Here is a 22,912-nt window from a genome sequence, read left to right on the forward strand (position 1 = left end):
ATGATTGGCTGGGATGAATTGGATTGCCGACTGTTCAGGGGCAGAACAACACATATTATTTTTGAGGTCCACAGGCTGCTGATTTGCAACCTTTTTCAGTGACTTCCTGTCCCAATGCATACCATTTAAAGCTTTGGATCAGTGAAAATTTGGTTGTTTAGAAGCTAAGGATACTGGAGAAAATTATCTTGTTTGATTGCAAATATTACAAAGTCTTTAAGCATTCACAAGAGAACAGGCCAAATCACCCAACATCAGTGCCCGAACTCACTAATGCTCATGGCTGAATGGAAACAAGTCCCCGCAGCAATTTTCCAACTCCTATTGGAAAGAATTCTCAGAAACGTAGATGCTGTTATAGCAGCAAAAGGGGGACCAACTCCATATTAATGCCATGATTTTTGAATGAGATGTTTGTCGAGCAGGTGTCCACATACTTTTGGTAATGTAGTTTAGGCTCAATGTTAGCTAGCTAGCTAACATTACTATAACTAGCAATGCAAATAGATTTCTGAGATATGAATAATATTACTACACAGATCATACACGTAACATTAGCTAGCGAGCAAGCCAGCTAATGTTGTCTAGCTAGCTAACAGTACTGTTTAACTTGCAATGAAATTACTTTCGGACAAAAGTAGAAACATATAATATCTGAAAATGTAGCTAGACTCTTACCTATGTACATGGATGAACGCTTCTCCTCTCTTTCATGGATGCCATGTTTGCCCTTAGTTTGAAGATGTAATCCGGACACAGGTGTTTTAAACAACAGCTTTCTGGGGTGTCTTTTCGACTCCTTACGCATTTGCAAGCATACTCTGCTTCCACCGGGCATTGCACTATTTTCAAAACTCGGTCAACATCTTCCTTGACAACAACACTGTTGATTGCCATTTCTTTCCCATCACTGTCTGGTTCAATTAAAAAGTGTTGAACTAAAACAGGGATTTCCCCTTCGTCTGATTCATTTTCAGAGTCAGAGAGAGTCAGCATGGGACGATCGTCCTCCAGAAAGTAGTTCATCACAACTTTTCCCCGCTGGTCTTCATCGATAGCGCCTATTAAATTCAGGGCAGCAATGTTGAGAGTAGGAGCAACATTTTTGCAGTTCTCCATATCTTAAAGAACTCCACGGTAGTAAGGATTATCTACACATAGCAGACCAATCCAAACTAGTCTCTCGACATGTCCATCCCATCCATTATTTCAGACAATCATGGCTATTGGGAAAGTTCCTGCCCTTTTCCATGGCTAAACCAGGTAGGCTCCTAATTTAACATTTTATTTGCATTTACAGATGGCATACAAGTGTGTAATTAGGGCACATGAAAGTTCACATGTTCCAGAAGGCATTTTGCCCCAAAAAACTAATTTTGATTTTAAAAAATGTAGAACTGAGTTCAAATGCGTCTCCTGTAAAGTAATGACGTGGGACACATGCCTAGCTTCCTGAAACGTCCGCATTTTTACTCCTGAACTTATTTATGCTTGTTATAACAAAGGGGTTGAATATTTATTGATTCAAGACATTTCAACTTTAACATTTTTATTAATTTGTTAAAATCCCGAAAAACATTATTCCACTTTGACATTATGGGGTTTTGTGTGTATGTATGCCAGTGACACAAAACCTCAATTGAATCATTTTTAAATGTTGTCTGTAACACAACAAAATGTAGAAAAAGTCAAGGTGTGTGAATACTTTGAGGGCACTGTAGAGTACATTATATAACAGAAGTTAATTTGCCTTATTTAAAATAGTAGGCCTACTTTATGCATACATTGATATCTAATAATATGCTTTGTTGTCTGCACCATGCACAGTATATAGTGTACTTCATTCCACAGTGTTTGAACTAAGAGATTAAAAAGGTCTGCCACAAGGTTATGCGGGTAATTGTTTCCTGTAATGATTGTATAATACACCCTCCGAACTTCACGATTGCAGCACAACAGAAGACCACACCATCATCTCCCAGAGCCTAGTCTCATTCTCCAGACAGGCACCCAGTATTGCTTTTAAACTCCAATATGACAGCGTTTATTCTTTATTACACACTCTCCCAGAGGCTCCCAGCTCATTTAACATTATTACAATTTGACAATATTTCTCCCGCTGCCGTGCAACAGATCCCTTGGCAAAGTCACTAGGTTTTGATTGTGCTCGGGCATCAGATGGGAGCGGCGATGGCAGAGGCAGAAGTATGCTGGGTACGTTGGGTCCTCGGAGTGCCACACGCTGGCAAGACGGCTGAGTCAGGGGAGCTGCTCTGCCTGCCTGCCTCTGAGCATGATGTGATGGGGGAGAGCAGTGTGGTTATGGGGGCTCATGGCCCTGCCTCTCAGTTCCTCTCCGCTTGCGGGAGTGACTGGCCTGACTGGCACCTCACTGAAATCAAATCAATTATGGCCCAGACTTCTCTGTAGCTGGATATAGACAAACAGATGGGGCCATTTAGGGGATTCAAGAGGCTGGACAGGGGATCACATGAGGTCAGCCTAGGGTCAACATGACAAATAATTCAAATATAAACTTGTTAAGGTAAAAGATATGAGTGCCTTGATTCTGGGGAGGTAATAGTGAAGATACAAGTGAAGACAAAGGCTAAGATATTTATCAGAGAAAGTTTAGGTAGGCAACTTACTACAAAAACAAAGTATGTTAAAGAAAACTAGCTACTGTTTAGCTTTCTCTAAAAATGGCGACACGCTGTGTGTCATTGAGCTCACATTCAGCAAAATTAGTAAAAATTAAAGGCTGTGGAAGGACTATTTTACCAAGAAGGAGAATGATGGAGTGCTGCATCAGATGACCTGGCCTCCCCAATCCCCCGACCTCAACCAATTTGAGATGGTTTGATATGAGTCGGACCGCAGAGTGAAGGAAAAGCAGCCAACAAGTGCTCAGCATATGTGGGAACTCCTTCAAGACTGTTGAAAAAGCATTCCAGGTGAAGCTGTTTGAGAGAATGCCAAGAGTTTGCAAAGCTGTCATCAAGGCGAAGAGTGTCTATTTCAAGAGTCTCAAATATAAAATATATTTTAATTGGTTGGTTACTACATGATTCCATATGTGTTGTTTCATAGTTTTGATGTCTTCACTATTATTCTAAAATGTAGAAAATAGTTTTAAAAAATGAAAAACTATTGAATGAGTAGGTGTTCTAAAACTTTTAACTAGTAGTGTAAGTATTACTCTTTGCCATGAGACTCAAAATTGAGCTCCGGTGTTTCCATTGATCATCCTTGAGATGTTACTACAGCTTGATTGATCTGTGGTAAATTCAATTGATTGGACATGATTTGTAAAGGCACATACCCGTCTATATAAAGCCCCCACAGTTGACAGTGCATGTCAGAGCAAGAAAACAAGCCATGAGGTCAAAGGAATTGTCTGTAGAGCTCTGAGACAGGATTGTGTCAAGGCACAGATCTGGGGAAGGGTACCGAAACATTTCTGCAGCATTGAAGGTCTGCATGAACACAGTGGTCTCCATCATTCTTAAATGGAAAAGATTTGGAACCACCAAGACTCTTCGTAGAGCTGGCTGCCCGGCCAAAGTAAGCAATCGGGGGAGAAGGGCCTTGGTCAGGGAGGTGACCAAGAACATGAGGGTCACTCTGACACAGTTCTAGAGATTCTCTGTGGAGATGGGAGAACCTTCCAGAAGGACAACCATCTCTGCAGCACGGCGGAAGCGGAAGCCACTCCTCAATAAAAGGCACATGACAGCCTGCTTGGAGTTTGCCAAAAGGCACTTAAAGACCCTCAGACCGTGAGATACAAGATTCTCTGGTCTGATGAAACCAAGATTGAACTCTTTGGCTTGAATGCCAAGCGTCTGGAGGAAACCTGGCACTGTCCCTATGGTGAAGCATGGTGGTGGCAGCATCATGCTGTGGGGATGTTTTTCAGTGGCAGGGACTGGGAAACTAGTCAGGATCAAGGCAAAGTTGAATAGAGCAAAATACAGAGAGATCCTTGATGAAAACCTGCTCCAGAGCACTCAGGACATCAGACCGGACCTCAATCCAACAGGACAACGACCCTAAGCACACAGTCAAGACAACGCAGGAGTGGCTTCGGGACATGTCTGGCCTAGCCAACTCTCAACGGAAACGTTGTTCATGAAATTGACCGAAGTTAAATCCAAACAGATTTGATAAATAGGCCTGGCTGTGAAAAGCCAGTGGGAGGCCGGAAGGATAATCTGAAAACAAAATAAATGTTTATTTAATGGCTGCCAATTACAGTCAGCTCAAAGTATTGGGACAGTGACTCCTTTTTTGTTGTTTTGGCTCTGTATAGCAACAATTTAGTGACCCCTTTTTGTTGTTTTGGCTCTGTATAACAGAAATTTGGATTTGAAATGATACAATGACAATGAGGTTAAAGTGCAGACTGTTTTATTTGAGAGTATTTTCATTGATATCACATGGACCGTTTAGAAATTACAGCACCTTTTGTTCGTGGTCGGCAAAAGTATTGGGACAAATTCACTTTAATGTAGTGAAAAGTTTAGTATTTGGTCCCTTATTGTAACGTTCGTCATTGCATGAAGAAGGAGTGGACCAAAGTGCAGCGTGGTAAGCGTTCATGATATTTAATCAAGCTGAACACTGAAACAAAATCACAAAGTAGAACAAAATGAAACAGTTCTGTCAGGTGCAGACACAAAGCAGAAAACAACTACCCACAAAACACAGGTGGGAAAAAGCTGCCTAAGTATGATTCTCAATCCGAGACAACGGTAGACAGCTGCCTCTGATTGAGAACCACACCCGGCCAAACACAAAGAAATAGAAAACATAGAACTAAAGAAACTAGAATGCCCACCCTAGTCACACCCTGGCCTAACCAAAATAGAGAATAAAACCCTCTCTATGGCCAGGGCGTGACACTTATTCCTAGCACATAATGATTACATCAAGCTTTTAACTCTACAAACTTGTTGGATGCATTTGCTGCTTGTTTTGGTTGTGTTTCAGATTACTTTGTGCCCAATAGAAATTAATGGTAAATCATATATTGTGTCATTTTGGAGTCACTTTTATTCTAAATAATAATAGAATATGTTTATAAAACTTCTTCATTAATGTGGATGCTCCCATGATTACAGATAACCTTGAATGAATTGTGAGTAATGATGAGTAAGAAAGTTACAGACTCACAAATATCATACCCCCCCCCCCAAAGAAAATGCTAAAAAATAACCTTCCTTGTTATTGTAATGGTGAGAGGTTAGTATGTCTTAGGGGTATGATATATGTGCTTGTATTTCACAGCCGGTTTGAGTTTGCACCTCGCACCCTTTTTTCTGTCTCACTTCTTCTCGCCATCAGTCATCTTCCTCGCCCGGTCTTCCGACATGAATTCCATCTCTGTGTGGGACTTCAGGAAACTCAGTATCGATCCGCTGCCATGCCGCACGTCTGCTAGCTCCGAAGCCCTCGCTCGGCTACCGTTCGTTTCAATCACTGTTGAACTAGATTGGCTCATTTACTTTTTAAAACAAGATTGAAGCTTACAAATATGTGTAGGGTGTGTGACAAACGATAGCCTGTGGTGTTCCCGTCAATCTGCTCATTGAGCTTATTTATTTTCGGGAAAGTGATTTACAAAAGTAAACCTTCAATAGCGAAGGTAAAAGCAATATGCTGGCTACTGTCGATAGTCTCAAAAAAAAGCTGCAAAGAGACCCTGTAGCCATGTCAATATCTATTTTCTCAAAATGACATGTTTTCTATAGAAATCCACAAAGAGAAGGAGGCTTTCAGGGTATTGCGGAACCATCAGTCAACCATATTTTGTTAAAATTTGTATGCAAGCAAGCGGGGCGCGTCCCAAAAAGAGACTGAGCATTGCTGCGTGTGTGAAAACACAATAATAGGCTACATGTAACACCACAGATCTCTACCACCCTGTTTTTCCTTTGTTTGATTTCAGACACCACACTGTCTCAGAGAGCAGCAACAACCCCTGCTTAGTTTTACATCAAAAGCCTCTGTTAGCTACTGGGCCTTTAATTTTTCAGCAGCAGGTGACAATGCTGCTATGTTAACACCCTGCTCCCCCAGACTGGCCAGCTCAGCTGAGCTACTGTGTGTGATTCACAAGAGGAATCCTCTTGTGGAAAAAAACAGCTATTATAAAATAACAGACACATCTGGTCCCTAGATGCCCACTTTCACAACTCTCAACATTGGAAAGTGTTTTAGATTTCATAAGAAAGAGAGGAATTACCCCTGTTGGGTATCTTTCTGTATTCTCCATGCAGTTTTCTCTAATTTGACCAAACTAATGTGTCTTTCTCTTTCTGTGTTTGTCATCCACAGGGTGATGAAGTTCTGACTGTGATAAAAACCAAGGCGCAGTGGCCAGCATGGCAGCCCCTGAATGTGTGAGTGCACTGTGATGTACAAGAGTACCCTCACTTTTCACAGGTTTTAAAATGTTAATTGTCTGTTTTAAAACGGTGAAATTACTTGTAGAGATTATCATTTGATAATCTAGGTGAATTGAGAATTTAGATGAAAACAGAATTTCTCATAATTGTTTTAACTTCATCAGAAAACAGGCTAAGGAGGAGATAATCACCCAGCATTAATTCAATAGCTACCTGCCTGGCCTGCGGGTGTTTTCTTTAAATTCATTAATGATTGTGTACATTTTTCATGAGGTATTTTGTTTGCAAAAGGAAGACTCCTGTTTTGATGAGAGATGTGTTTCCTCTGGGTGTTTTTGTGATTAGTGTTATTGACTCCCTCCAGTTCCAATATATTAAGACGTTCACATTTACCTATTTTAACATCAGCCAACCAATTAAGCCGGGCAATTTTCTCTCTTTAGAAGAGGCTGTTTGGAGAAGTCATATACATTTGTTTTATGTAAAGGGGGATCAGAACAACATAGATGTCTCAAAGGGAAGGAGATTGTTTAAAGAGATTGATGTGCATGTGGAATAAGTTCTCTAAATAGGGCACAGCGAAGTGTAGGTTGTTGTTTAATCATCTCACAGGAACTGCAGTTGTATCTAATTCAGTTGTATCTAATTGAGCAGTACTACACTCCCACATCGTGTTATATTACAGAATTGTACAGAGTTTTGTTGTTTATCTTCTATTTAACATGACAAGGAGAAATATGATATAAGTATCTCTTCACACGTCAGTAACTATTCAGATGTTACTGGATGTTATTCTCCTCTTAGAATTTGTGTTGTGGCAATTAACACAGAGTCCCAAAAAGCACCCTATTCCCTATATAGTGCACTACTTTTCACCAGTGCCTATAGGGCTCTGGTTAAAAGTAGTCCACTATATAGGGAATAGGGGGCCATTTGGGACAGAAACTGTCTATTTGCCTCCAGACACATTCACCAGCCTTAACATTTCCAACGTAACATCTATTTCATTAACACTTTTTCTTAATGTGTTCTAGTGATACATTATTCTCTCTAAGTTCTGAATAGAAACAAGTAATTATTTATTAATATGTTGAGCTGTTATGAACGAAATTGGCACGACAGATTTCCTCTTCCTCTGAAGAGAAGGTGTAGCAAGGATCGGACCAATATGCAGCGTTGTAGGTGTCCATGTTATTTAATAAGAAAACTCAACATGAACACAAATACAAAATCACAATGTGAACTGGCACCGAAACAGTCTCGTGTGGCACAGACCCAGGAAACAATCACCCACAAAATACCCAAAGAACATGGCTGCCTAAATATGGTTCCCAATCAGAGACAACGATAAACACCTGCCTCTAGTTGAGAACCAATCGAGGCAACCATAGACTTACAAAAACACCTCGACTAGAAAACAACCCATAAACATACAAAACCCCTAGACCACCAAAAACACACATAAATCCCCCATGTCACAGCCTGACCTAACCAAAATAATAAAGAAAACAAAGATAACTAAGGCCAGGGTGTGACAGAAATGTGTTATATGTTTTTGTTTGGACAGTATGTAGCTCATTTAAACTCTTAAAGCAGATAACTGGTGTGGTATGTGATGCATTAAAATGAAAACCAAGCTGGCTTCACCAGTCTTTAACATTATGTCATTGTGTGTTGATCAATCAGATCAATCTGCACATTGAGGAGCATACGATGCATGTCTGTATCTGTTTGTCTATTCAGGCGGGCAGCTCCCTCGGCTGAGTTCTCAGTGGACCGTACGCGTCACCTCATGTCCTTTCTGAGCATGCTGGGGCCCAGCCCTGACTGGAACGTGGGGCTGTCTGCAGAGGACCTCTGCACCAAGGAGTGTGGCTGGGTCCAGAGGCTGGACCAAGACCTCATCCCTTGGGACGCAGGCACCGACAACGGGGTCACCTACGAGGTGAGGCCCTGGGGCCCCAGACATGGGGGTCGATACGTAGTAAATGGCTCTGGTTTCAGTTATCGAGTAAAAATACTTCTGCCATTCTAACTTTCATAACCAGGCCTCTGTATTTTGCCATGAATCTGGAACGAAAGCTGTTGATCTACTTTCATTAATAGTGCAGGAGCGTTGCTTTTTTATTTTTTGTTTATGACTTATGAATATACAAATCATCCAACCTCGGCTGAGAAACGCATAAACAGATTCAGAGAAAAACACACTGCAAACATAAAACAGCACATCCACTGTGTTGTTGTTTTATTGAGGTGGACATATTTACCCAAGTGGCTGCCTCACTGACTAGTCTTGTGTCGCTACACTGTAAATATGTACCCGACAAATCCTGCGCTGGAATTTATAGTACATTTTCTGCTGGCTTGTAAAGATACTGGGAAAAGAAAAGGAGGGACACTGCCATCTATAGGCCAGAAAAGCCACTGAATATACAGTATATCCAGACTTCAATGCATACCCACACACACAGCATAATCATTCACACTCTGTAAATATCCTTTATACTTTCTATGCAAAGAAAGCGGACAAATCATGCATTCACATACCCCAGATGTGATTTGGTTATTTAGTTTTTGGCTCCATATGTTGGCTGCAGCACCAATTAATATATCAGCCAAAAGTGAACTAAAACTAGATTCCCTGGAGTTAAAGTAGAAAGGGACACAATAGCTTTTGTAGTTTTCTCTTCAACTGAAGTTACTGTTCTGGAACGGCAGCATGAAAGGTGATTCACAAAGCACCGAGCAGGAAACAATGTCATAAATCACTCATAAAAGGAATATTACACAGCCAATCAATTATGCATATTAAGATCAAACACAGAAGCCCCTAACAGATGGCAGCTGAACATGACGAGGTGCTCGCTCTCAGCCCAGTGCCAATACTGTTTCACTAGCTCCCTTCCCTGTGCCCATGCTACACATTACATTTTAGTCATTTAGCAGACACTCTTATCCAGAGCGACTTATAGTTAGTGCATTCAACTTCACCCTAAAAGCACCAACATACAGTATTTCAACCCCTAAAACAGGGGTCATTTTTGGATGTGATGGAAAAATACACTTTCAGTCAAACAGTAACCCTTTTTGATTTTATTAACCTTTTGTAACACAAGTAAATTCTTTAAATTCCCCATATTCAAAATACACCGTTTTTTAAAAATGTTTTGAAATTATATTTTGATACATCTCACCCATAGCTATGAACATTTGTCTCTTATTCAAAGTGTTGTGTTTCTGTGATACTCAGAGGCTGATAATTTGACGATTAAGCTAGTCTGACATACCGGTATGACCTAAAATGGCCACAGATAAGGCCGATTTAGGTGATATGGGTGCTGGTGACATCAGACATTTAGCTCTAGTGCAAATTTCATCTAAAAGATGCGACTCTCGGCTTGGTATTGACATTGACTAGAACCTAAATATGTATTTACATTTTTGAGATATTTTTGAGTTATCGGGGCTGCCACACCCCCCAGAGGCCAAATCTGGGGTGGATCCATATCTATATATTTTCAGGGTACATACTGTACATCTACCTCTGTACCAAATGTTGTGCTTTTATTGCAAAGTTTACTATTGATTCCGCATTTACATCTTAGGTGTGTTCAACTAGTATACAAAAGAGATATTTCAGGCGTTTTAAGACTGAGATGTCTTATTTAAGACACTATACCCCGTGTTACAGTTACTGCCAGCCCTGTGCACATACTGCCCTGTGTTACACTTCTTATGGTATAGGGGACGGTTGCGTCCAACTTGAAAAAAAAAAACAGGGAAAATGCAGCACAGCAAATTCAAATAATGATATAAAAATCTAACTTTCATTAAATCACACATGTAAGATACTCAATTAAAGCTACACTCGTTGTGAATCTAGCCAACATGTCAGATTTTAAAAAGCTTTTCGGCGAAAGCATAAGAAGCTATTATCTGATGATAGCACAATGTCAACAAAGAGAGTAGCATATTTCAACCCTGCAGGCGCTACACAAAACGCTGAAATAAAATATAAAACATGCATTACCTTTGACGAGCTTCTTTTGATGGCACTCCAATATGTCCCATAAACATCACAATTGGTCCTTTTGTTCGATTAATTCCGTCCATATACAGTGCCTTGCGAAAGTATTCGGCCCCTTGAACTTTGCGACCTTTTGCCACATTTCAGGCTTCAAACATAAAGATATAAAACTGTATTTTTTTGTGAAGAATCAACAACAAGTGGGACACAATCATGAAGTGGAACGACATTTATTGGATATTTCAAACTTTTTTAACAAATCAAAAACTGAAAAATTGGGCGTGCAAAATTATTCAGCCCCTTTACTTTCAGTGCAGCAAACTCTCTCCAGAAGTTCAGTGAGGATCTCTGAATGATCCAATGTTGACCTAAATGACTAATGATGATAAATACAATCCACCTGTGTGTAATCAAGTCTCTGTATAAATGCACCTGCACTGTGATAGTCTCAGAGGTCCGTTAAAAGCACAGAGAGCATCATGAAGAACACGGAACACACCAGGCAGGTCCGAGATACTGTTGTGAAGAAGTTTAAAGCCGGATTTGGATACAAAAATATTTCCCAAGCTTTAAACATCCCAAGGAGCACTGTGCAAGCGATAATATTGAAATGGAAGGAGTATCAGACCACTGCAAATCTACCAAGACCTGGCCGTCCCTCTAAACTTTCAGCTCATACAAGGAGAAGACTGATCAGAGATGCAGCCAAGAGGCCCATGATCACTCTGGATGAACTGCAGATATCTAAAGCTGAGGTGGGAGACTGTCCATAGGACAACAATCAGTTTAATATTGCACAAATCTGGCCTTTATGGAAGAGTGGCAAGAAGAAAGCTATTTCTTAAAGATATCCATAAAAAGTGTTGTTTAAAGTTTGCCACAGGCCACCTGGGAGACACACCAAACATGTGGAAGAAGGTGCTCTGGTCAGATGAAACCAAAATTGAACTTTTTGGCAACAATGCAAAATGTTATGTTTGGCGTAAAAGCAACACAGCTCATCACCCTGAACACCCTATACCCACTGTCAAACATGGTGGTGGCAGCATCATGGTTTGGGCCAGCTTTTCTTCAGCAGGGACAGGGAAGATGGTTAAAATTGATGGGAAGATGGATGGAGCCAAATACAGGACCATTCTGGAAGAAAACCTGATGGAGTCTGCAAAAGACCTGAGACTGGGATGGAGATTTGTCTTCCAACAAGACAATGATCCAAAACATAAAGCAAAATCTACAATGGAATGGTTAAAAAATAAACATATCCAGGTGTTAGAATGGCCAAGTCAAAGTCCAGACCTGAATCCAATCGAGAATCTGTGGAAAGAACTGAAAACTGCTGTTCACAAATGCTCTCCATCCAACCTCACTGAGCTCGAGCTGTTTTGCAAGGAGGAATGAGAAAAAATTTCAGTCTCTCGATGTGCAAAACTGATAGAGACATACCCCAAGCAACTTACAGCTGTAATCGCAGCAAAAGGTGGCGCTACAAAGTATTAACTTAAGGGGGCTGAATAATTTTGCACGCCCAATTTTTCAGTTTTTGATTTGTTAAAGAAGTTTGAAATATCCAATAAATGTCGTTCCACTTCATGATTGTGTCCCACTTGTTGTTGATTCTTCACAAAAAATACAGTTTTATATCTTTATGTTTGAAGCCTGAAATGTGGCAAAAGGTCGCAAAGTTCAAGGGGGCCGAATACTTTCGCAAGGCACTGTATATCCAAATGTCCATTTATTTGACGCGTTTGATCCAGAAAAAAACAGCTGCCAAAAAAGTCACTATAAAACATTTCAAAAGTTGCCTATAAACTTTGCCAAAATATTTCAAACTACTTTTGTAATACAACTTTAGGTATTTTTAAACATTAATAATCGATCAAATTGTAGACGGGGCTATCTGTGTTCAATACAGGAAGTAAACAAACCATTCTCCTTCTTACGTCTTGCGCAACTCTCAATAGTGTAACGTTGTTCCAGGATGTGCTTCTTCTTCGTTGCACAAATGAATAACCTCAACCAAATTCCAAAGACTGGTGACATCCAGTGAAAGTGGTAGGAACTGACACCAGTTCCTAAAAAATATCCCTTAGCAAAGACAACTCAGGGAACAGTCAGAGGCAAAAAAAAAACAATTCTGAACAGTTAGTCCTCTGGGTTTTGCCTGCTACATAAGTTCTGTTATACTCACAGACATGATTCAAACAGTTTTAGAAACTTCAGAGTGTTTTATATCCACATCTACTAATAATATGCATATCTTATATTTCTGGCATGAGTAGCAGGAAGTTGAAATTGGGCACGCTATTTATCCAAAAGTGAAAATGCTGCCCCCTATACCTTAAGAGGTTTTAAAAGTCCAATAAAGCCGTTTTTTTATCTCAATATCAAATCATTTCTGGGTAACAATGAAGTACCATAAAATGGTAAAAAATAAATAAAAATAGCTTCTTAGGAAAAGTGTTACGCCCTATTTTGGTTAGGCCCAGGTGCGACTAGGGTGGGCATTCTATGTTCATTTTCTATGTTTTGGATTTCTGTGTTTGGCCAGGTTCCTGTTTCGGTTGTTCTTTTGTTGCTTGTTGTATAGTGTTCAGCTTTACCATTAAAATGACGAACACGTACCACGCTGCGTTTTGGTCCTCACCTTCTTCCACCAACGGCCGTTACAGAACTACCCACCACCAAAGGACCAAGCAGCGTGGTGTAATGGACTCCTGGACATGGGAGGAGATCCTGGACGGGAAGGGACCCTGGAGGCAGGCGGGGGAGTATCGCCGTCCACAGGAGGAACTGGAGGCAGCTAAGGCTGAGCGGTAACACTACGAGGACTTGGCCGGGCTGGCAAGGAAGCTCGAGAGGCAGCCCCCCCTCAAAGAAAATTGGGGGGCACACAGGGAGTGTGGCAGAGTCAGGTTGGAGACCTGAGCCCACTCCCCGTGCTTACCATGGCGATCATGGGGCTGGTCAGGCCCCGGGCTATGGGGTGAAATTTGAGGTGAGCAAAGGAAGCGAAGCCGAGACTGTGAAGGAGTTGATGGGGAGATTGGAGGAGAGAGCAATGAGAGAGCTGCTGTGTTGGTGCATGCGGCACGAAATCCGCCCGGCGGAGCGTGTCTGCGATTTGAAGTCACCTGAGTCAGCTCTCCATACTCGTCTTGAGGTGCGTGCTAGCCATCTGGTGAAGACTGTGCCAGCCCCATGCACCAGGCCTCCTGTGCCAGCTCGGCGCTACAGCTCTCCAATACGTGCTCTGAGCCAGGTGCGCTACATTCCAGCTCACCGCATCTGCCGGGCTAGGGTGAGGATCCAGCCAGGACGGATGGTGCCAGCTCTGTTCTCCAGACCGGCAGTGCGTCTCCTCGGGCCAGGATATCCAGCGTCGGCTCTGCGCACTGTCTCCGTGTGTCTGCACAGCCCAGTGCGTCCTGTGCCTGCGCCCCCACGTGCCGGGCTAAAATCACCAGCCAGCCAGGACGGGTGGTGCAGGCCCTTAGTTCGAGACCTTCAGTGCGCCTCCACGGCCCGGTCTATCCTGTGTCTCCTCCAAGGACCAGGCTGTCTCTCCGTTTCCTCCCTCCAGAGTCGCCCTTCACTCCGGCGCTGCCACAGTCGCCCGCCTGTCCGGCGCTGCCAGAGCCTCCCGCCTGTACGGTGCTGTCCGGTACTGTCACGCCCTGGACATAGAGAGGCTTTTATTCTCTATTTTGGTTAGGCCAGGGTGTGACTAGGGTGGTTATTCTATGTTCATTTTCTATGTTTTGGATTTCTGTGTTTGGCCGGGTGTGGTTCTCAATCAGAGGCAGCTGTCTATCGTTGCCTCTGAGTGAGAACCATACTAAGGTAGCCTTTTCCCACCTGTGTGGTGTGGGTAGTTCATTTCTGTTTAGTGTGTTTTACACCTGACGGAGCTGTTTCAGTTGTCCTTTGTTGATTGTTGTATAGTGTTCAGCTTTACCATTAAAATGACGAACACGTACCACCCTGTGCTTTGGTCCTCACATTCTTCCACCAACGGCCGTTACAAAAAGGCAATTTCTCAAGCAAGAACATTTAAACTCAGTTTCTCACAATTCCCCACTTTTAATCCTAGTAAAAATTCCCTGTCTTAGGTCAATTAGGATCACCACTTTATTTTAAGAATTTGAAATATCAGAATAATAGTAGAGAATTATTAATTTCAGCCTTTATTTCTTTCATCGCATTCCCAGTGGGTCAGAAGTTTACATGCCCTCAATTAGTATTTGGTAGCATTGCTTTTTGAATTGTGGTGCATTCCTCCTGACAGAGCTGGTGTAAGTGAGTCAAGTTGTGGGCCTCCTTGCTCACACACTCTTTTTCAGTTCTGCCCACAAATTTTCTATAGGATTGAGGTCAGGGCTTTGTGATGGCCACTCCAATACCTTGACTTTGTTGTCCTTAAGCCATTTTGCTACAACTTTGGAAGTGTGCTTGAGGTCATTGTCCATTTGGAAGACCCATTTGTGACCAAGTTTTAACTTCCTGACTGATGTCTTGAGATGTTGCTTCAATATATCCACAATTTTCCTACTTCATGATGCCATCTATTTTGTGAAGTGCACCAGTCCCTCCTGCAGCAAAGCACCCCCACAACATGATGCTGCCACCCCCATGCTTCACAGTTGGGATGGTGCTCTTCGGCTTGCAAGCCTCCCCCTTTTTCCTCCAAACATAACTGGTCATTATTGACAAACAGTTCTATTTTTGTTTCATCAGACCAGAGGACATTTCTCCAAAAAGTACGATCTTTGTCCCCATGTGCAGTTGCAAACCGTAGTCTGGCTTTTTTTTATAGCAGTTTTGGAGCAGTGGCTTCTTCCTTGATGAGCCGCCTTTCAAGTTATGTCAATATAGGACTCGTTTTACTGTGGATATAGATACTTTTGTACCTGTTTTGTACCTGGGATTGATTTGCACTATTCGCATCAAAGTACGTTCATCTCTAGGAAACAGAACACGTCTCCTTCCTGAGCGGTATGACGGCTGCGTGGTCCCATGATGTTTATACTTGCATACTATTGTTTGTACAGATGAATGTGGTACCTTCAGGCGTTTGTAAATTGCTCCCAAGGATGAACCAGACTTGTGGAGGTCTACCATTTTATTCTGACCTCTTCGCTGGTTTCTTTTGATTTTCCCATGACGTCAAGCAAAGAGGCACTGAGTTTGAAGGTAGGCCTTGAAATACATCCACAGGTACACCTCCAATTGACTCGAATGATGTCAATTAGCCTATCAGAAGCTTCTAAAGCCATGACATTTTCTGGAATTTTCCAAGCTGTTAAAAGGCACAGTCAACTTAGTGTATGTAAACTTCTGACCCACTGGAATTGTGATACAGTAAATTATAACTGAAATAATCTGTCTGTAAACAATTTTTGGAAAAATGACTTGTGTCATGCAGAAAGTAAATGTCCCAACCGACTTGCCAAAACTATAGTTTGTTAACAAGAAATGTGTTGAGTGGTTGAAAAATGAGTTTTAATGACTCCAACATAAGTGTGTAAACTTCCGACTTCAACTGTATATTTTGTTACGTTACACCCTTATTCTAAAATTGATTAAATATTTTTTTGCCTCATCAATCTACACACAATACTCCATAATGACAAAGCAAAAATCTTTTTTTAGATATTTAGCTAATTTATAATAATAAAACCTCCACAAATATCACATTTACCTAAGTATTCAGACCATTTACTCTGTTGAAGCACCTTTGGCAGCGACTACGGCCTCGAGTCTTCTTGGGTGTGATGCTACAAGCTTGGCACACCTGTATTTGGGGAGTTTCTCCCATTCTTCTCTGCGGTGTTGCTGCACAGCTATTTTCAGGTCTCTTCAGAGATATTCGAGCGGGTTCAAGTCCAGGCTCTGGCTGGGCCACTCCAGGACATTCAGAGACGGTCCTTGAAGCTACTCCTGCATTGTCTTGCCTGTTTGCTTAGGGTCGTTGTCCTGTTGGAAGATGAACCATGCTCCGTTCATCTTTTCCTCGATCCTGACTAGCCTCACAGTATGATGATGCCAACATCATGCTTCACCATAGGGATGGTGCCAGGTTTCCTCCAGACATGACACTTTGCATTCATGCTAAAGAGTTTAATCTTGGATTAATCAGACCAGAGAAACTTGTTTCTTTTTTTGCTGAGTTTTATATATATATATTTACACAGTTTAACACAGGCAAATCATATTTTTGACTGCACTGGGCCTTTAATACCAACTCTGCACCTATACTAACTCCTATTAGAATTACTGTTAGTACTGTTGTACTAACTCCCTTCCGTGGACCTATATTACCCTGTCTTACACTTACTCCTAGCACAATGTCCATATTGTGTCACTCATAGTCCACCCTGTCTCGTACCATTCCAGTCTCCCAACAAGCCTACGATACCCCAGGAGAGGATCCGGCCCCTGACCAGCCTGGACCACCCCCAGAGTCCCTTCTACGACACTGAGGGAGGCCCTATCACAGCCTTGGCCCGGGTGTTGGTGGAAAGGATAGCCAGAAAGGTACCATCAGCGCCTGGCTCATTCATTCCGCTATCTTTGTCTGTGTCTGCTCCCTCTCGCTGAAGAAATGTGAATGTTCATGCAACATAACTCTCCTCACAGTCACTATACATTTAATGTTGCATTGGATACATAGCTCTTTGAATGGGCAGTAGACGGTCCAGGTGAATCCATGTGAAAGCTATGATCCCTTATTGATGTAACTTGTTAAATTCACTTAAATCCGTATAGTTGAAGGGGAGGAGACTGGTTACAGAAGGATTTTTAAGCCTTGAGACAATTGAGACATGGATTGTGTATGTGTGCCATTCAAAGGGTGAATGGGCAAGACAAAAGATTTAAGTGCCTTTGAACAGGGTATGGTCGTTGGTGCCAGGAGCACCGGTTTGAGTGTGTCAAGAACTGCAACACTGTTTCACGCTCAACAGTTTCCCGTGTGTATCAAGAATGGTCCACCACCCAAAGGACATCCAGACAACTTGACACAACTGTGGGAAGTATTGGAGTCAATACAGTCCAGCATCCATGTGGAACGCTTTTGACACCTTGTACAGCCCATGCCCCAACGACTCAAGGCTGTTCTGAGAGCAAAAGGAGGTGCAACTCAATATTAAGAAGATGTTCCTAATGTTTTGTACACTCAGCGTATATTGCCATAGTGATCATAGCAAGTCTTTGGAAAACACATAGAAAAATTACAATGTGTTTGTCTCCTTCCAATTGAAGCAAATAATTATTTGGAGAAAAAAAATCTGTCTCTTTTCAACCAACAACCAGATGTCATATTGACCTAACCTCCATTTCACAGAAGATTGCCAAGAAAATAAATTACACATATTCGGGTGTTTACCCTTGTCTCCGATGAGAATGGGATATTAAATGGTAAATTGAGAATCTTGTCAGTGTTTGTGATGTTGAATCATGTTTCTTGTCCACAGGGAGAGCAGTGCAATATTGTCCCGGACACAGTGGACGATATCGTGGCAGATATTGGCCAGGAGGAGAAGGAGGAAGGTGTGGAAGCACTTTATCTCAACCAATTTGGGATGTTCAATTTAAAAGCCACACGCTCCAGCTGCTGGACTTGCTTTGCCTGAATCCATGTTTAAACTTCCAGATGTCTGTCTGCTGAACACCATCAACACTGCTAGCAGGAGAAATGAACCTGTGGAGTTTGTTTCTAACCACACTCTGCAGTTAACGTCCAATTCTACCTTTGAACCGGGTTCTCTCTAACCTCTTTCTGTTGAGGGCAACACAGTCTGTTTCCTTAACAGGAAGGTCTCTAGTACATTACAATACACGTACTGTGGGTACTGTACAGTAACTATACACTGTGGTTAGAGCAAGACCTGAACTGTATAAACTTGCATTGACTTTTTTAGGCAGTTAGGCGCATTAGTCCATACCTATACAGCACCAGCACATTCTAAAGCAGTGAAAATATAGGGTTATAAACAAGAAAATTGAGTATTAATACCCCCCCATCCCCAGTTACATGATCTCATTAGAATATGACAAGATAGTGACATTTAACCAATGCAGTTATTGTCAGACAAGCTGACCAAGAGGACTTGTCAATGCATTGTCTAATAGAGTATTTCTTCCTCCAGACGACACTCCAGAGACGTGCATCTACTCCAACTGGTCTCCGTGGTCAGCCTGCAGCTCAGCCAGCTGTGACAAGGGCCGGAGGATGAGACAGAGGATGCTGAAGGCCCAGCTGGACCTCAGTGTACCCTGCCCTCACACCCAGGACTTCAAACCCTGCATGGGGCCCGGCTGCAGCGAGGAGGGTGAGGACTAAGGACAGTGTCACAGGCCTGTTTCTCATTCATAGCACTGATGCATGCAATCACTGGTATGAGTCAGCTGACAAAGTCGCCTCCGCTTAGACATGAATACAGTTGTTTGCCTGCCTGATAACAATTGGGTGAAACGTCTATGAATTTTTGAGAATTGAAATCCAACAGTTTTGTCTCATTCAGAACATGTTGTTCCATCTCCAATGGCTGTAAAAGAGCTTCCAAAAATTGGAAAAAGACAATTATATGTTATTGTTTTTTTAAAGCAGGTCATAAAGAAGAGGTTGTTGGCTAAAGGTTTGTCTGCTGCTCTGCAGGCTGAGCTGGTGATCCCTGTGTGGTCGTGTACATGTCATATTGACTAAAGACAGTCGTATCCATATCCATGTATGGGAACAGGGATTAGGGTTGAAATGGTGTCACAATCCTCCAATTTACTAGCCAAGCACGAGAAAATACATTGTTGCCATTGTTTTCCCTTTCCCGGTTTACATGCTACGTATGATGCACAATTAATACCGGTTTGTTGTTGGCATTCAAATACAACGTGTAAAGATGGAACTTTGGAGCCTCATCAAGTCCCACAACCAGGTAAAGATCCAAAGACAGGAATATGATATTCCACAAAAGCTTCTTCTTCCTGTAAACAAGACAGATCTGATGGCTGTTCTATTCGGTCAGATTGACATCAACTTTGTTTCTCAGGAACGAACTGGTCCTTTGTCCAATTCTCATCAAAGTTGTCAATTTAGTCCACCATGCCAAAAGGCACATGATAAGTCGTGCAGAGGTGTTTGTCATTCCTCCCTTTCTCTCTACTCGTGCCCCAAATCTCAGCTTTGTCAGGGCTTGATAAAGTGTGTTTGAATTGTTCAAGGCTATTGTTTCCCTCCAACACACACTATCGATTAATAGGACCGGCAGCGTATGCTTTTCTTCCTGCACGTCACTCCTTTCCTTTCTTGTATCGCTCTGTTAATGTCCGTGGTTGATTGATATTCCTGAAGCTGGACGTGGCCCCTGGGGGCCTCATCAGGGCCACATTTATTTACAGCTCTTATTAATGATCCACTTAGCTCTGCTTTATTAAGCTACACTCACAGCTGCTTCCAATCCGCAGGCAGGCAGTGGGATGGACAAGATTAAAGAGAAATCCATGGAAAGTTCCCCAAAGTTTATCCATCCTCTTTGAAATTGTTTTTGTTTACTTGCTCTGTTCCCAGATAATTGGAGAGAGCGGAGTAAGATTAGGTAGAACTAAATCAAATATTTTAGGGTGTGTTACTTGTTACCAGAAGAAGGTGCAGGTGTAATTTAGGTGTCAGCTAGTATTGATGGAATGAATGGACAGAGCTGTTGCATGTTATGGCATGTTAATGGTGACCACAGCCTCCAGTGTGGTTTAACCATGCTTGTCTATGCCTCGTCATTTCCAGAAGCGTCTACCTGTATGATGTCAGAGTGGATCAACTGGTCTCCGTGCAGTGTGTCCTGTGGGATGGGGATGAGGTCTCGGGAGCGCTACATCAAACAGTTCCCGGAGGATGGATCCATCTGCTCTCTGAACACTGAGGAGACGGAGAAGTGTGTGGTCAACGACGACTGCTGTGAGTCTCACTGAAACATGGGGGTACAAGTCTTTGTGACATTAGGATCATATTGTGGGTTCAGGCCTTCTGTGTTAAAGCTAGAATCTTTAGTTTATGTTGCCCACCCAATCAAAGGATCAGAGAATGAATCTAGTACTGAAAGCATAAGCTACAGCTAGCTAGCACTGCAGTGCATAAAGTGTGGTGAGTAGTTGACTCGAAGGAGAAAGACAATAGCTGAATAGTTTTCAACAAATTCATTCCTTCAAAAATGACGGAGAAGCAAAAGAAAGTGTCATTTTTTTAGCTAGCAAATGTAGCTGACTAGTTTAGTTACTCAAATGCCTGGCTCAAACCGAGGGATGCTATGTTAGCTAGCTGGCTATGACTATCCAACACAACACTGAAACTCTTCCAAGTCAAGGTAAGCTTTTGGTTTTATTAAATAATTGCCAAAGGGGCCCGCCGGAATAACTGCTTACTTGACTATACACTGTAACACAGTGGGGAAATGGCTGCCTAAATATGATCCTCAATCAGAGACAACGATAAACAGCTGCCTCTGATTGGGAACCGTATCAGGCCAACATAAAAAAAACAATAACCTAGATAGGAACACCCGCCCTAGTCACACCCCGACCTAACCAAAAGAGAGAATAAAAAGGCTCTCTATGGTCAGGCCATGACAGACCACAGTTCCGGCCATGGTGCTGGGTAGAACGCTGTGCCTGGACTGGGCATTGGCACAGAGGAGGGCCCCGGCCATGGAGCTGGGTTGAACGCCGCACACGGACTGGGCACCGGCGCCGAGGAAGGCTCTGGCCATGGAGCTGAGTTGGCTGCCATGCCTGGACATCGGCGCTGAGGAAGACTCCGGCCTTGGCGCGGGACTGGATGCCGTGCCTGGACTGGGCACCGGCGCAGAGAAAGGCTCCTGCCATGGAGCGGGACTAGCCACCGTGCCTGGACATCGGCGCTGAGGAAGACTCCGGCCTTGGCGCGGGACTAGCCACCGTGCCTGGACATCGGCGCTGAGGAAGACTCCGGCCTTGGAGCTGAGTTGGCCTCCGTGCCTGGACTGGGCATTGGCACAGAGGAAGACTCCGGACTTGGCGCGGGGCTGGACGCCGTGCCTGGACTAGGTACCGGCGCAGAGGGAGGCTCCTGCCATAGAGCGTGACTGGCCGTCATGCCTGGGCTGGGCACCGGCACAGAGGAAAGCTCCAGCCTAGGAGTGGGACTGGACACCGTGCCTGGACTGGGTACCGGCGTAGAGGGAGGCTTCTTGCCATGGAGCAGGACAGGACACCGTGCTTGGACTGGGCCCCGGCGTAGAATAAGGCTCCAGCCTGTGGACCGTCGTAGGAGGTTCCGGACTGTGGACCGTCGTAGGAGGCTCCGCTGAACGCTGCCCGAACAAGGAGAGGCACCAACTTCGGCGGAAGTCGTGACAAACACATTTGGTGTGTCATCAAAGTGGTCTCTGACTTGTGGTCAGACTCGCTCAGGTGGAAAAAACTTAAACTTGTGCCTTTTTTCAATGCTGATTTGAATGTCATTGAGAAAACATAGACATGTCAAAGTCCTTTATGACCGTATGTACCTCTATGATGAATGGTTAGTGCCCTTTGTATAGCCATGTGCATAATGGTCATGTGAGGTGAAATGTGTAATTATTTTTGGATGTGAGCACTCACTCCGTTTGACCTGATAAAGATCCTTGTATATGGAAACATTGTCAATAAAGGTTGTAATTGTGCGCATATTCAGTGTGCGGGCCTTTCTGTTCTTTTGAAGTATACTTCCTTAGCCCTGCTGCTATATGCCAACAGGCTTATTTAGTCAGTGTGTTAATGAAACCAAGTATCTCAAGGAATGTTAATAACAGTAATCGCAAGCCGCCATAACAAAGAACCATCCCATTGTATGGGCGTGTATCTGTCCCTTCCATTAGCCCCCAGTAGCTGTGTGGTGACGGAGTGGGGTGAGTGGGATCCCTGCAGCACCACCTGTGGGCTGGGCATGAAGCAACGTGAGCGCATGGTGAAGATGCCCCCCTCGGATGGTTCCATGTGCAAAGTGGAGGTGGCAGAGGTGGAGAAATGCATGATGCCTGAGTGCCGTGAGTAACGCCCCTCACACCCACTCAACACCTGCCTCATCCCCCAGGTCCCAGGCTGCAGGCCAGAGACACTACATCTAAAAGCACTGTGACAGGCAGCCTTGTTCAGCCATCTGCCAAGGGGCATCTGTAGTTTTTATGTATCTCGATCCAACAGGCTGGGTGCACACTAAAATTGACAGAATATCTCAGAGGAGAGGAAGCATGAAAATACACTCAGTGTACAAAACGTTAAGGACACCTGCTCTTTCCATGACATACACTGACCAGGTGAATGCAGGTGAAAGCTACAGTACAGTATGATCCCTTATTGATGTCACTTGTTAAAACCACTACAATCAGTGTAGATGAAGAGGTGGAGACCGGTTAAAATATTTAAGTGCCTTTAAACGGGGTATGGTAATAGCTGCCAGGCGCACCAGTTT

General features: G+C 43.1%; 1 protein-coding gene across 2 annotated transcripts in view; it reads left to right on the forward strand.

Annotated features, from left to right (window-relative positions):
- Nucleotides 1-22,912, forward strand: part of LOC135524158 (spondin-1-like) — a 154,798-nt gene that overhangs the window by 126,960 nt on the left and 4,926 nt on the right. The window contains exons 8-14 of one of the 2 annotated variants that reach the window (XM_064951416.1): nt 6,340-6,404; nt 8,154-8,355; nt 16,831-16,971; nt 17,910-17,985; nt 18,585-18,767; nt 20,213-20,383; nt 22,320-22,487. In XM_064951416.1, coding sequence (XP_064807488.1) covers nt 6,340-6,404; nt 8,154-8,355; nt 16,831-16,971; nt 17,910-17,985; nt 18,585-18,767; nt 20,213-20,383; nt 22,320-22,487 — 1,006 coding nt within the window. Of the gene's footprint in view, nt 1-6,339; nt 6,405-8,153; nt 8,356-16,830; nt 16,972-17,909; nt 17,986-18,582; nt 18,768-20,212; nt 20,384-22,319; nt 22,488-22,912 lie in introns of both variants that reach the window. The other variant, XM_064951417.1, reaches the window with a different exon arrangement.

The sequence above is a fragment of the Oncorhynchus masou genome, chromosome 31, assembly GCF_036934945.1.
Source record: "Oncorhynchus masou masou isolate Uvic2021 chromosome 31, UVic_Omas_1.1, whole genome shotgun sequence".
Lineage (NCBI taxonomy): Eukaryota > Metazoa > Chordata > Actinopteri > Salmoniformes > Salmonidae > Oncorhynchus > Oncorhynchus masou.